The 16,257-nt window shown below is 39.1% G+C and overlaps 1 protein-coding gene across 14 annotated transcripts in view; it reads left to right on the forward strand.

Annotated features, from left to right (window-relative positions):
* UBE2E2 (ubiquitin conjugating enzyme E2 E2) overlaps positions 1-16,257 on the forward strand; it is a 392,844-nt gene that overhangs the window by 69,793 nt on the left and 306,794 nt on the right. Inside the window, exon 4 of one of the 14 annotated variants that reach the window (XM_063806663.1) lies at positions 2,104-4,692. The exons of the other annotated variants lie outside the window; for them this stretch is intronic. Coding sequence (XP_063662733.1) covers positions 2,104-2,114 — 11 coding nt within the window. The 3' untranslated portion in view covers positions 2,115-4,692. Of the gene's footprint in view, positions 1-2,103; positions 4,693-16,257 lie in introns of those variants that run through there. 14 annotated transcript variants of the gene reach the window in all.

A 16,257-nucleotide genomic window follows, 5' to 3' on the forward strand; every position in this document is an offset into this window, starting at 1 on the left:
ATAGATCAATGGAACAGAACAGAGCCCTCAGAAATAACGCCACATATCTACAACCATCTGATCTTTGACAAACCTGACAAAAACAAGCAATGGGGAAAGGATTCCCTGTTTAATAAATGGTGCTGGGAAAACTGGCTAGCCATATGTAGAAAGCTGAAACTGGATCCCTTCCTTACACCTTATACAAAAATTAATTCAAGATGGATTAAAGACTTAAACGTTAGACCTAAAACCATAAAAACCCTAGAAGAAAACCTAGGCATTACTGTTCAGGACATAGGCATGGGCAAGGACTTCATGTCTAAAACACCAAAAGCATGGCAACAAAAGTCAAAACTGAAAAATGGGATCTAATTAAACTAAAGAGCTTCTGCACAGCAAAAGAAACTACCATCAGAGTGAACAGGCAACCTACAAAATGGGAGAAAATTTTTGCAACCTACTCATCTGACAAAGGGCTAATATCCAGAATCTACAGTGAACTCAAAAAATTTACAAGAGAAAAAACAAAGAAACCCGCTTGGAGTTGGCGTGTAGCGTTAAAAGCTAAACTCCAAAGGCTTTTGGGGCTCTATTGCTCTTGGGGACACATTGAAATAAAGAAATGTAGAGGGCACTCAGAGACTGGACTGTGTTAGCTGGGAAGGATCACAGTCTGCCAGGAAATGAGTTCTCACCTTCCAACGGGACAGGATTTGAGGGTGGGAGTTGGGGTAGGAGAAAGAGAGCAGAGAGGAAAAATTTGTAACTGTCATGCAAAAGGCCAGTTAAGAGAATCTCAACTACTCTGGGCACCAAAGAGCAGCTTTTAGTAGATAGTTGAGTTGGAGCCGGGAGCAGCAGCATCAACAACAGCAACAGCTGAAATAGCTTGTGCAGGACATTAGAGCTCTTCATGGGTAGAGTGCAGGAAGGCCATGACAATGGAAGCAGTAATAGAAATCATACAGGGAGGAAAATGATGTGCAGCTTAATATGGTGAGATGCCCAGTAGAAAAAGGGGAAAAATGTTTATTCTGTTTATAAGGGAGTAACATGTTTCTCAGCTGTAGCAGCCCCAGGGGCTAAGAATCAAGAAATAGGGATCAAAACAATACCAGGAACTTGAAATTCCTTGAAAATCTTGGTTTAGAGTCCCTTCTGTATAACTGTGCTGACCCCAGAAATGCCTTGTCCTGGTGCAGGCCCCGAGTAGCTCATCCATTTCGTGTCTGGCTACCACCCCAGCAGCAATGAGCTAGGCAGGTCCCTGCCTCTGGGTCCTTGACTGTGGTCAAGACTCTTTCCACCACCCCCCCCCCCCTTTTTTTTTTTTTTTTTTTTTTTTGCCTCTCCAGTGGATGAATTTGCTCCTTTTGTGTAGTGGGCTCTCCCTGTCACAAGATGTTCCTCATCTAAGGTGAGGGTTAGGAATCCTTATTTCCTGATGCTACTCCTAGCCTACTGTTCTGTGGTAGAATTGCCTTTGGGTGCCATGCATGTGCTGCGATGGTGTATTTTGTGCACAAAGGGCTTGGCTAATCTTGTCTTTTGCCGTTCCTGCACTCTTTTGTATGAGAGCCCCACGGGCCTGGGTTATTCTGTACCTCAGGTAGGAACCTGGAACCAAGGCTTGGAGTTAGGGGAAACACTCGTTCTGGCTCACAAATAAACCCTGGGGCCCTGCAGGGCTGGTTCTGTTCTCCTTCTCCCCAAGTGGTTCTGGTATTCTGGCCCTGAGGAAGTATAGAGTACATACAGAGAAGCAGACAGGGTAGGTTCTGATGCAGGTACCAACTGAGTGTTTCGGTCTCTGAAGCTTTCAGTCTTTTAACTTGCCAAAAAAGAAGGAAATGGTTTGAGTGAATGGATTATTACTGGCATCTGATATTTCTAGCTTCCTGTGTGAGAAAGTGCTCTGTCAGGTCTGATTTGTGTGGATTTTTGTTACTAGTTACAATGTTTAACAGTTTCAGGAATTCATTTAACACACTCTCTTAGGTGTGCAATTGTTTTTCTCAGGGAAATCTAGTGTTTAATTACAAGTCTCAGGTTAAGAAGGATAATTGTCTAACATTTATGAAATCCTGCTGACAACTAAGTTTATACTCCATTTGTTAACAGGCTGTTCCTGATTCGATCTGCTTGCATCTCTTCTAACTTGTGAGTGACTTGGAAGGAACAGACTTCATCTTACTTCTATTCATTTCTCAATTAACTATGACTAACATACACTAGGCACCCAAAAAGTTAGGATGATAGCAGTAATGAAGAAAGTGAAATGGACCTTGAGTTTCAGAAACTTGTATTCTAATGGACCTTCAAAAGATGGCAAGTATTGTGTCTGGAATTGGTGGGTTCTTGGTCTCGCTGACTTCAAGAATGAAGCCGCGGACCCTCGCGGTGAGTGTTACAGTTCTTAAAGATGGTGTGTCTGGAGTTTGTTCCTTCAGATGTTCAGATGTGTCTGGAGTTTCTTCCTTCTGGTGGGTTTGTGGTCTTGCTGGCTTCAGGAGTGAAGCTGCAGACCTTCACGGTGAGTGTTGCAGCTCATAAAGGTGGCGCGGACCCAAAGAATGAGCAGCAGTAAGATTTATTGCAAAGAACCAAAGAACAAAGCTTCCACAGCGTGGTAAGGGGACCTGAGTGGGTTGCTGCCGCTGGCTCGGGCAGCCTGCTTTTATTCCCTTATCTGACCCCACCCACAGCCTACTGATTGGCCCATTTTATGGAGAGCTGATTGGTCCATTTTACAGAGAGCTGATTGGTCCATTTTGACAGGGTTTTGATTGGTGCATTTACAATCCCTGAGCTAGACACAGAGTGCTGATTGGTGTATTTACAATCCTCTAGCTAGATGTAAAAGTTCTCCAAGTCCTCACTAGATTAACTAGACACAGAGCACTGACTGGTGTGTTTACAAACCTTGAGATAGACACAGGGCGCTAATTGGTGTATTTACAATCCTTTAGCTAGACATAAGGGTTCTCCAAGTCCCCACCAGATTAGCTAGATACAGAGTGCTCATTGGTGCATCCACGAACCCTGAGCTAGACACAGAGTGCTGATTGGTGCATATACAGTCCTCCAGCTAGACATAAAAGTTCTCCAAGTCGTCACCTGACTCAGGAGCCCAGCTGGCTTCGCCTAGTGGATCCCGTGCCAGGGCCGTGGGTGGAGCTGCCCACCAGTCCCGCACAGCGCCTGCACTTCTCAGCCCTTGGGCCGTCAATGGGACCGGGTGCCGTGGAGCAGGGGGTGATGCCTGTTGAGGAGGCTTGGGCCATGCTGGAGCCCACTGCCAGGGGGCTCGGGCATGGCGGGCTGCAGGTCCCGAGCCCTGCCCCGCGGGGAGGTGGCTGAGGCCTGGCGAGAGTTCGAGTGTGGCACGGGCAGTCTGGCACTGCTGGGGGATCCGGCACTCCCTGGCCTGGGTGCTAAGTCCCTCACTGCCCGGGGCCGGCCGGCTTCTCTGAGTGTGGGGCCTGCCAAGCCCACGCCCACCCAGAACTTGCGCTGGCCCGCGAGCACCGCACGCAGCCCAGGTTCCCACCCATGCCTCTCCCTCCACACCTCCCCGCAAGCAGAGGGGGCTGGCTCCATCCTTGGCCAGCCCAGAGAGGGGCTCCCACAGTGCAGCGGCGGGCTGATGGGCTCCTCAAGGGTGGCTAGAGCAGACGCCGAGGCCGAGGAGGTGCTGAGAGCGAGCGAGGGCCGCCAGCACGTTATCACCTCTCAGTATGAGTGTGTTGTAGTGTATGTGTGAAAGGGAGTTTTGCAATGGGAGTATGGGATGATGTGTTAGTCATAGTTCTACAGAGAAATAGACTATCTATCTATCTGTATCTCAGAGAGAGAGAGAGAGAGAGAGAGATTGATTGTAAGGAATTGGCTCATGCAATTATGGAGGCCAAGTCCCAAGATATGGAGACAGCAAGCTGGAGACTCAGGAGAGCTGTGGCGTAGTAGTTTCTGTCCAAGTCCAGAGGCCTGAGAACCAGGAGAGCCAGTAGTATAAGTTCTAGTCTGAAAGCTGGCAGGCCCAAGACCAAGAAGAGCCCAAGTTTCAGTTTGAGTCCCGAAGCAGGAAATGACTGATATTCCATTTCAAGCAGTCAGGCAAGTCTTATGGCAGGGTCAGCCTTTTAGTTCTCTTCAGGCCATCAACTGATTGGATAAGGGCGACTCACATTAGGGAGGGCAATTTGCTTCCAATTCAGCTGTTTATCTCATCAAAAAACACCCTCACAGACACACTTGGAATAATGTTTGACCAAATGTCTGGACACTTTGTGCCCCAGTCAAGTTGACACATAAAATTAATCATCACAGATGGTTTACACTTCTAAAACAATTTTATATAGTAAGAAGCAATATAGTAAATTCTCACAAAAGTTGTTGATAGTTTCTTTGAAACTGCAACTTTAAGAGAAATGATGGGGCCGGGCGTGGTGGCTCACACCTGTAATCCCAGCACTTTGGGAGGCCGAGGTGGGCGGGTCACGAGGTCAGGAGATCGAGACCATGGTGAAACCCCGTCTCTACTAAAAATACAAAAAAAAAATTAGCCGGGCGTGATGGCGGACGCCTGTAGTCCCAGCTACTTGGGAGGCTGAGGCAGGAGAATGGTGTGAACCCAGGAGGCGGAGCTTGCAGTGAGCCGAGATTGCGCCACTGCACTCCAGCCTGGGCGACAGAGCGAGACTCCATCTCAAAAAAAAAAAAAAAAAGAGAAATGATGTACAGCAGGTCCTTGAATGACATTGTTATAACACTGATGAGAAAAAAAAATTGGTTTCATTATATATGGTTTTGCTTAAAGTCACAGTTTCCAGGAACCTATCAGTGACGTTATTGTATACTTTTAAAGCATCATGAAATAACTGAATAAGAACTTGTAAATTGCTGAATTATGAATCATTCTCCTGGTTTCCAGTATTATTTTTATTAGAAGTTGACATGGTACATGCTGTTTAAAATATGACCCAGGCTGGTTCAGGTGCAGTGTGGTGTTTACAACCAACTGATCACAGCCAGTTACAGATTTCTTTGTTCCTTTTCTACTCCCACTGCTTCACTTGACTAGCCATATATGTATGCGTGTATGTATATATGTAATAAAGTGTGATCCAGATGTTAACAGACTTGATTCTTCTTACTGACTGAATCATTATTGTTCAGAAACCCTTTGATACAATGGAAAAAAAATGCTGTTGATATAAGAAGGGAGTCAAATATTACAGGACTGGACTGTTGATTAAAAAATTATTTTTAAAGCACAGTAGCTACGAATTACTGTGCTGTTGTATTTGTCTCTATATGTGTTGCTGATTTCTGATCTTGGATCATGTTTAAAACCAGTGGCAGTCTGTAAATACCAACAATTATTATCTTTTGATACCCTTTTAAGTTATGAAACTCATATTATTGAAGAAATACCTGGATTCATTAAGAAAATGATTTTTTTCCCTCTTTCTTTCCCCTCTTCTTCTTCTCTCTTCCTTTCCCGACCCCCTTCCTTTCCTGGAAGGTCTTTCTGTTATATGAACAGAGTGACGAGTCCCTCTCTGTTGCCCACTGTGTTGCGGCAGGCTGCAGTGCAGTGGCAAGGTCACGGTTCACTGCATCCTAGCTCAGTAGATCCTCCTATCTCTGTCTCCCAAGTACCTGGGACTATAGGCGCGCACCACCATGCCTGGCTAATTTTTTTTTTTGTATTTTTTATAGAGATGGAGTTTCTCCATGTTGCCCAGGCTGGTCTTGAACTCCTGGGCTAAAGTGATCTTCCTGCCTCAGAGGCACCTCCCAAAGTGCTGGGATTACAGGTATGAGCCATCGTGCCCAGCCTAAGAAACTGATTTTCAGTGACTGTATTCCTTCATATGTGTGTTCCACAATTTAATCCTAGAATTCTTTGGTTTTTAAAATAATGATACACTGGATATTATTTATAAATATTCTGAGTAGCTCTATTATTTCTTTACAGCAAATGCTGTGTAGGTAATAAATGGAGTGATGTCAAATAGTATCCATTTTTTTGAAGAGTTTTGATAAATATTGCCTAATTGCCCTTATTTATTCACTCATATAAAATCAATAGTAATTACAGCTAACTTGTTTAGAGTGCTGGTCAGGACCTGAGCTGTATGTGGACTGTTCAATGTAATCCTCAAAATAACTTTTTGAGGAAGTTGTTATCAATGTCCCTATCAGGAAATATCTGAGTGCCTACTGTGTGTAAAGCGTCGTGTTAGGCAGGGGGACTGCAGTAATGAGCAACCAACCATTGTTGATGCCCACATTCTAGAGGATGTGCTTAACAATTACTGTCAGTTAATTTAATTGCGTTGTGGGAAAGGCTGTGAAAGAGAAATTTGGGCTGCTGTGAAAGTATATCACACAGGGTGAGAGAAGCGGTGCGAAGAGAGAAATTATCTTTGTATAAACATCTCGGTAGCCTAGGTGGAGTAGCCAAGGTAAAAGGACGTGTTTTAGGCAGAGGCGGCAGCATGTGTGAAGGCACTGAGGTGCTATACGGTGGGCATGTCCCGGAAGCTGAAATAGACCAATTGTGCCTGGAATACTGAGGTGTTACAGTAGATTGACTCAAGATAAGGCTGGGCCTAGATCAAATCCTGCATTGTGTTTCTGGCCACCTGAAGGATTTAGTCCTTCCTAAGAGCAATGGGAAGCCTTTGAAGTGTTTTTAGGGAGGACCCGTAAGATGATTTATATTTTAAAAAGAATGACTTACCTGCTTTGTGGACAGTGGGTTTGTAAAGTATGAAATTTTCTATTGCTCTATAGTTTCAGCAGTCTTATTCTCAGTTTTATAGGTAGAGGTGCTTAAAATTTTTAATTAAAAAGAAACAAAACTTAAAAAGAAATCCATGATCATAGGCTGGGAGGGAGAGTTGAAAGAGGTGGCTTGGGAGGAGAAGGAAAGAATGATTAGAAACTTAGAAGTCAGAGAACACCCAACTTTTTTTTTTTTTTTTTTTTTGTCACAGTGTTTGGAAAACTTAAGTTTGTATTTGAAATAGAATATATGTTGCCCAGCAGATCCCGATTCATTAAAAATTTGAATTTGAGCTTCTCTCTGTCATGATAATGCTTGCCTCCATCTCATCTGATTTCCAGAGACTACGTATCTGAGAGGATGTCACTTAAGGGCTTTAACTGAATGATACCAGGGGCTTTGCAGATTGATAAGGCATGGTGTGGGGAAGAAAAGTAGAGATAAGCCTATTTAAAAAAAATTTCTCTGTCTTTTTATCTGGCTTGTGATGCCAGTGAAAGTAAGGTGGCTATCTGGCATGTACACAGATTGGTTGTTGGAGAGCCTTCATGATTTTCCATTATTCATTTCCTTTAGACAGCTCCTTTAGTAACTTAGGTACATCCTACCTTCCCCCACCAAGACACAATCAGTAAACTGATTAGAATTATAGTTTTATGGAAAAAATACACTTCATTTATTCTAATTTTTGATTTTAAATTTTAGTTTTAAGAAACGAACCTTTTAAAGTTGAATACTAGAAAACTAAAATTGTGCTGCTCTTAAGTTAAACATTTTTGACCGAAAAATTCTAATATATAAACTAAGGAGGGGTTAATTTACATTAGCATAGAACTCCCTTTCATTTACCTTCTTTGAATCCTTCCATGTCTTCAGAAGGGAAAAAAGCTAGAAAGTTTGTAAAATATTAATATGCTTTATAATGCTTTCTACCTGCTAAAATGTATGAATCTTAGAGTGAGATCCTGATGCAGACTTGTGTGTTCAAAGGATCATGCTATTTTTTCCTTTGTACTTAGAATTAAGCTTGAGTGCAGCAAATGTATAAAATCACAAGTAGAGTGTGGGTTGTGTTTTGAAGTCTTTAATAATTATTTTCTATTTTATAAAAAATAAAATAGAAAGTTATTCAAGATATTTCAGGATACTATTTTATATTGTGAGCATTTGTACTTTTTGTGAAATTTTATTTTTCTAATGTTGATTGTGATTTTGAGACTACTATATAAACAAGGATTGACAAAGACAAAGTTGCAGTTTTTCATAGTATTAATATTTTAGCAGAATAATTTTTGTACTTGCTTAAGGAAGAGGAAAAACTTTTTTTATTTTTTCTCTCATTCTTTAAAAACAAAAACAAAAAAATGTGAGCTAATGTAAGCAGTTTCAGTTTTCTAGGAAAACAAAGGCTTTCGTGTACATGCTTCTGATAGTAGACAGTGTGACCATATCATGTATGCGTTCTTAATAATGTCTGACATTATCAGATTGATTAACTCAGCATGGAACCTAATCAGATTTAACTATGGTTGGCAGCTGTACACTAGAAGAATAGTAATACAGTGGGAGAATAAAATCAGTTTTTTAAGAAGCTGTATTAAATACAAAACTAAAAAAAATTAAAAGTGTTCATTATCTCACAGTGACATATAAAGCTATTGTGTTCACACAGTGGCTTTCTTAAATCCATGCTGACTTATATTTTCAAAGATCGGCTACTGCCAGATGCTAGACATGCTGATAATAAGATTTTCATTTGATAATTTGATGGTGTAGGTTTCAGGCAGTTATGATTTCCTGCAGGCTTCAAGGGTCAACGTTTGTATCTACATACTGTGTTTACTGTGTAAACCTCATAGACTATCTAACTCTAAGAACTAGAGCCAAAACCACTGCTTACTTTTTCTGGGATCAACATAAGTATTTCTCTAAGAAATAGGTCATTGCAAAGTAATCATTTCTCCTTTGTTTTTTAAAAAAACGTAATCATGAAAAGTTAATAAATGATAAGAAAGAGTCCTAAATTAGGGGGCTATAAATTAATTTTAATTCTTCTATTAACTGTAACCTGGGCCTTAGGATTTAATTAGATTCAGTCACTATAAATGTTTAGTGAATGCTTACTATGTGAAGGCTGTTCTGGGCTCTAAGGCTATGTTAGTGACCCAAACAGTAAAGATATTGGTGCCATTCAAAGCACTTTTTTGATGTGCTGAGAATCCCTATTGAGGATAACAGTCAATAATTAATTACATAAACTTTGAGGACTGATTTCTAGACTAGTGAGAAATAGCCATGACAAAAACAGTCTTGCTTGCGTAAATTATTTGCACAATATTTTTCTCTTCTTGGGTGTGATACCCATTTTAGTCAGTGTTCTAAAGCTATTAAACTAATAAAACTCAAGTGAATAGGCAAATATCCAGTCAGCTTTTATGATTTGGGATTAAAGTAACAAAAATAGCTGATAAATGATTGGAAAAGGTATGCAGATAGAATGGATCAATTGTTACCTTCTTGGAAAAGAGAATAACTGCTTTTCAGAGAGCAATTTTCTAAATCAACACTCATCAAAGTATACTTAGATCCCTTGCATATTAACACATAATTAAGTTATGTATGTATGAAAAAAAGTATTTATTAAGTTTTTCCTATTACTTAAGATTTCTAATTTAATTGAGTACACCGTCATCTCTGACTAGTTTACTTAATCCAGAAAATTAAGAAATACATTTAATTCAGGAAAAAGGAACAATTGCTGCCATTTTATGGTATATTAACCCCAACAGGTCTTCATTGTAAGACAATATAATTTCTGGGTTTGGTAAGTGCTTGAAGTTTTGAAATTAGATAACTTTCTTTAAACTCTAGTCTTGCATAAGAGTAAAAATATTACAGATTCCAGAAGAGTTACTTTGAGGAGTTTTAAATGCCAGCAAGGAGGTGCTTATAATAAACATATCTATTTAACTATCATTGTAGCTTTATTTTAATGTATAATATATCTGGGATATGTTGTGGGTCCACAGAAGTATTTGTTGAATTGAATTAAATGTATGCTTCCTAAATGTACCTTTCAAAACGTATTGAGCAATCATGTAACTACATTAAATTATAAACTAATAAAATGATCAGTATTAATGAAATTTGAAACCAATTTAGAATAATAAAAATAATTGATTCATGGTAGAATTCAGCAATACATTTTGCATAAGCACATTATGAAAACCTAAGTTTCCAAACCTCGGCAGTAAAAAACCAGTCATAGCAAATTATTAGATGTGATTTATGACTTATTGATAGCATTAGGATAGCAGTCACATGTTCATTTTCCAGTTTTTTTTTAATAATTTGATAATTTTAAAAGAATACTAAATTATCCCTTCTTTACTGTTCTTAGAATTTATGTTCATTTTACTGATGAGGTCTTGAGTCATCGTGTAATGTTTTAAAGGTAAAAAGTTGGGTAGAATAATCTTACCATGTAACTTATTTTTTGTTGTTGTAATAAACATGGTTTTAAAACAGTTGTCACTGTTTATAATTGTATCATTCATTAATTTTCAGGTAATAAATGGACAGATTTGGCTTAGTAGTTGAGGCGTGATTTCAGGGACTGCTTACCCTGCTTTCTTCAGTATGTTAAAAAATGAATGTGAGATCTACCGGAGGAAGGAGAAAGGAAAAAAACCTTTATTTTCCAAGTTAGCAATCTGCAGTTTTGGGAAGCCTAGCTTCTGGGGAAACTGAAAGCACACGCTTGGCTGAAGGGAGGGAAATAGCAGCATTTAAGCCTTCCAGGGTCTGTCTTACATATTCATCAGATTTGGGGAATGTCTGTGAATGTTTACAGGGAAAGTCAAATGCATGTCCAGATATAACATTAATATAACATACATTCTATATTCACTTTGGGGTGGGGTTTTAACATTAAAATGAGGAGGAATTTGGCTCTTTGCATCAAAAGGTGAACTATAAGGGACAAAGATGTTTTATGTGCCATCTCTGTAAGCCAGCTGGAACCAGCTTAGGGTCTATAGCTGCTTATCAGGAGAGAATATTTGTAAAGCTGGTGTTTTCTCTAATCAGTGCTGTTGGCCGGACCCCCAAGGTGGGGGTGTTCCTGTTAGCTAGTGTCATGTGGTCTACCAGAGTCAGTTGGATAATGTTTTCCTAGAATGAGCTTCTGCTTAACTGCAGGAAGAAAACCTTATGGCAATGAACAAACCTTATAGTAGTTAGCAGTGTAGGCATACATGACCAAACTCTTTTCCCTGCTCTGGCCACTTAATTTTCTCTGAGGGTCTCATCTTAGCCACAGAGCCCATCTTGTCTGTCATCTAGGGGTACATTGTTGACAGTTACCTTTGTTACCATTCACCAATGCTTAAGATCAACTAATAGTAGACATTGTCTCTCATTCACCTATTAGAAGGCCATACATTCAAATAAGCATGGGAGAGAAAACACATTTGACTTATTACCACAGTAAGGTTCAAATTACTGATATCACATTCTTTTTTGAGGAAGCTTTTATAGAGAAGAAACACTGTGGGTTAGGATGGGACTTGTAGCAAAGGTAGGCTGTGGGTACCAAAGATAACTAACCTATAATAACCTATTTTGGGGAAGTGTTTTTATTAACCCTTTTATTTGTGACTCTTTTTTGGTATTCAGAATTGCACCCCTTAGTGTAATTTTTAGTGGTGAGAGTCTTAAGAGTACTACTATTCTTTGGGAAACAAATGTTGCACATATGGCATCATCTTTCTTCCTCCTACAGAGAAGTGTTGACATGGATCAGGATCACACTGGTGCCACTTTAACTGGAAAGTTTTGAGGGATTGTGAATGGTGCTAGAGGTGGCCACACAATCTTTTTGGTCCTTCTTTGTTCACATTTTGCCTTCTTTTTTTCCCATCTGTGGCTGGCAGTTGACAGTGTTGAGGTTGTCCTTTACTTGGGAAGCCTGTTGACCCAACAGCAACCCTGATGACCCAGTTGTCTTACTCACTCAGAAATGGTGCCTTCTTTTGGTGGCATTTGCCATAATTGTCCTAATAACTGTGCTTGTCACAAAACCCAATGCTTGGGCTCAGTAAATATTTATTGACTAAAGGAATGAGTACTGGAGACTAGCCTCTATGTTTCTTACTCACTTCTGTTTTTACTGATTCTGCTTTTTTCCATGAATGTTGCCTTCTCTCGTGTTTCACATTCAGAATTTTCTTAGAAAATATCTTAGTTTGGGCTGCTGTAACAGAATAAGTCTGGGTGGCTTAAACAGCATTTATTTCTCACAACTCAGGAGATTGGGAAGTCCAAGATCAAAGTGCTGGCAGACCTGGTGTCTGGTGAGGGCACTGTTCCTAGTTTGCAGACAGCAGTCTTCTCATTGTATCCTCACTTGCTGGAGAAAGAAAGACCTTGTGTCTCTTCTTCTTTTATAATAGCACTAATCCCATCGTCAGGGACCCACCCTCATGACCTAATCTAACCTCAGTTACTTCCAAATGGCCTCACCTCCAAATTCTGTAACACTGGGGACTTGAGTTGCAATATATGAATTTTAGGGAGACAAATATTCAGTCAATAGCAGAGGTAACACTTACATTAGTGAGGAAGAATTTTTAAAGATTTCATGTTTGTTTTAGATATAACTACTTAAAATACATGGGAATGTTTCTATAATATAAAAAAATGCCATTGTAGTTCCGTATTCATAAAGCGAAACACTTTATAAAGAAATAACGTGGCTGGGCACTGTGGCTTATGCCTGTAATACCAGCATTTTGCGAGGCTGAGACGAAGGATTGCTTGAAGCCAGAAGTTTGAGACCAGCCTGGGCAGCAAAGCAAGAACTTGTCTCTACAAAAAATAAAATAAAATAAATTAGTTGGGCCCAGTGGCATGTGCCTGTAGTCCCAACTATTCTGGGAGGCTGAGGTGGGAGGATTGCCTGACCCCAGGAGATGTAGGCTGCAGTGAGCTATGATGGGACCACTGCATTCCAGCCTGGGTGACATAGCAAGATCCTGTCTGTTTAAAAAAGAAGGAGAAGGGGGAGAAACATGTTTTTCTTAAACTTTCTTTAATTTGGTTTTATGTTAATGTTAAGAATAAATAACCAGTAAATAAGCTTGTAAATAGAAAATACTATTTCTGAGAATTTCATTCGCAGTAATATTAGAAATCTATTACATCTCTTAGAAATATGATATACAAAATAGTTTGAATTATTGTTATTGAAGAGGATGTATGCCAGATTTTCAAGAGTAGGTTTATTGTTTGTTTATGAAATAAAACGTCAACTACCATTTATTAAATACTTTCTTTGTGCCACAAAGAGTTTTGAATGCAATTTCAGTCTAGTCCTCAAAATCATCCTAAAAGATTGGAGGATTATGTAAATTTTGCAAATGAAACTTGGCTTTTGAAATTTGGTCACTTACTCTCAAAGCTTTATAACCAGCAAGGGGCAAGGGCTGAGACTTGAACTCATCTCCGTCTTATTCCAAAGCCCAGCCCTTTCGTCTCTTCTGTATTAAATTCCCATTCCTACATATGGATGGCCACATTGCAGTGAATACAATTGGAAAATAATATCAGTATTGGAGCCTGTGGGAAATTTTGTTTTGCTACATTGCATTTATGAGCTTTCATCCAGGTCCTTCTGTATTCCCTGTATAGTTGGCGCTGGATGAATGTTTATTATTAATATAATGAATACATATAGCCATTCCTTTAATGACACAGTCTTACCTGCTAATAAAATTGTGTATCAGTTTCTATCTTATTATGCATGATTTTCCTTGCTCTTCTCTCAGCAGATTATGATTTTTAATAAAAGCAAAGCACACACACAAAATTCTTGTGTTGGTAGCTGATAAATTTAATAGGACCTTTTAGGAGACAATACTCCAGCAAGTTTGTATTCACTTTATCTGAGTTGAAAATAAAATTGCTTTGTATGCTTTAGAGTAATACTACATTTGATTGTCCTGTGCCTTGTATTCTGCAGTTTGACATTTAGAGCTTTTCGTCTTTCAGGATACAAATTCTATTTTGATATGCCAACAAAATGATTTAAAAACGAAATCGAAGTTTAAAAAAATACTGTCAGTATATTGTCAAAACTGGAGAATATGAAGTAAACTTGGTTCAACTTTTTATACTAGATACACATTACACAGAACATGTAACATTCTTTTATAGAAGCCAGAGCAAAAATACCCACAGTGAATTAATTTGGTAATGAACTAGGTTAATTTGTAGAGAAAAGGCTTAGGTCAGGGTGAGATTTGGAGGTATAGGATATCATAGTAACATAAACCTATCAAAACATGCAGAACATGGAGAGCACTAAAATTCATTAAAAAAATCAGATTGAGTGATAATATAATGATAACTTTAGGAAATTGATAGAAACTAAACTTGAGCCCCAGTGACTCCAGAGATAGTCTTTAAACTGTTCAGGACAGCTAGAACAGGTTGGTTTTCTGATTAAAATTCTTATCTAAGGAGAAGTTGATAAATGCTACCTTCCTGCACTTGCTCCTGTAAGTTCAGGTTAGTAGGTGATGTCCCAAAGTGCCCTGAAGGCAACCAGTAAAAAACTTTTTTTTTTTTTCCTGTAGAAAATTTGGAACTTGGTGACTCTACAGATGAAATTCAGGCTCTGAAAAGTGCTCACTTGCTCTCAAAATTTATAACGAGCAAGGAGGGAAGACTTGAAGCGTGAACCCCCTTACATATTACTCTAAAACTCATGCTATTTCCTCTGTATTGTGTGAGATCAAAACAAATGCCATATCATACACGTATGCAAGCTTTCAGAAATTTAGGTCGGTGGTTCTCTGACCAAGCACAGTGGTTCACGCCTGTAATCCCAGCACTTTGGGAGGCCGAGGTGGGATTGCTTGAGCTCAGGAGTTCGAGCCTGGGCAACATAGTGAGGCCCTACCTCTACAGAAAATTTTAAAATTAGCTGGGCATGGTGGCACACACTTATAGTCTCAGCAGATGTGTGCCACCACACTCAGCGAATAATTTTGTATTAGCTGGTGGAGGATCGCTTGAGCCCGGGAAATCAAGGATGCAGTGAGCCATGATCACACCACTGCAATCCAGCCTGGGTGACAGAGCAAGACCCTGTCTCAAAACAAAACAAAACAAAGCCTTCTCAAAAGTGTGCTCTCCAGAGGTCACGTGGGAGGTTGTTACAAATGCAGATTACCAGGCTCCATTTCACACCCACTGACAAAGGAACTTTGGGGTGGGGCCAACAGTGTTTAAAAGGCCCTGTCCTTGATTCTGATATGTGCACAAGTTTGAGAACCACTGCTTTAGATACTTTTGCAGTTTGAAAAAGAATATGGATAAGAGGGCCTCTGAACAATGTAGTTGTTTTCCTACATAGAGCAATTTGGCCATGTTAGGAATAAACCCATTTTGTGAGTAATTAATTATAGCTTAGGTGCAGTCTAACTTAATATTTTTACTTCAATTCCAATCTCCTTTAGGGATTTTTTTTTAACTACTAAATTTGGTCAAAATTTGACTTGTCTCCCTATAATCTATAATATTTCTATTCTAGATTAGCCATGTTGAGGGAAATAAAATTTGGGTAAATATTGCATAATATTTATATTATTGAAGAGACGATTTTTTACCTTAAAGAGAAGGCACAGTATTTAATTTTAATAAATTATATGTGATTTTTAAAAATGTAAAGACTCTCTTTTTGGCCTTATTTGAGCTCATAAAATATTTGGACAGTTATCATGAGAGTTTGCTAAAATAACGTAAGGTGATCTTATTCTTTCCCATTGTTTTGACTAATTGTTGGTAAAGAATCTTTCTTTGGGGAGCACTCCCCAAGGCAACTTGGAAGTGTGTCCTGGGCCGCAGTTATCATTATTATTATGATTATTATTTTTTAAAAAAGAATCTTTGAAATAACTGGTTACTTGATGGTATTAAGGAATTAATATCATACATGTCTGTGTGAGGGGGGGGGATGATACCTTGGGGATGTTTAATGGGGGAGTATTTGTCTTTTAAAGAAGATTCTCATTTCATTCATAAATTTTGTTTTGGTGGGTACATAGTAGGTGGTGATTATATATATATATTTAGGAATACAATGTATAAGATATAGGTACACAATGTATAATAATCACATCAGAGTAAATATGGTATCCATCACTTGAAGCATTTATCCTTTGTGTTTCAAGTAATCCAGTTGTACTCCCTGAGGTGTTTTCTAAATTTATAATTATTACTGACTGTAGCCACCCTGTTGTTCTATCAAATACTAGATCTTATTCATTTTTTTTTTCATTTTTCTATAGCTTCTTGTTGGAAAAAAAAAATATATATATATATTTATATATTTACCTGTTAAATATCTCCACTCCCCCCACCCCATGCCTCCCACTACTCTTCCTAGCTTCTGGTAACCGTCTTTCTACGCTCTG

Source organism: Pan troglodytes, chromosome 2 (genome assembly GCF_028858775.2).
Source record: "Pan troglodytes isolate AG18354 chromosome 2, NHGRI_mPanTro3-v2.0_pri, whole genome shotgun sequence".
Classification (NCBI taxonomy): domain Eukaryota; kingdom Metazoa; phylum Chordata; class Mammalia; order Primates; family Hominidae; genus Pan; species Pan troglodytes.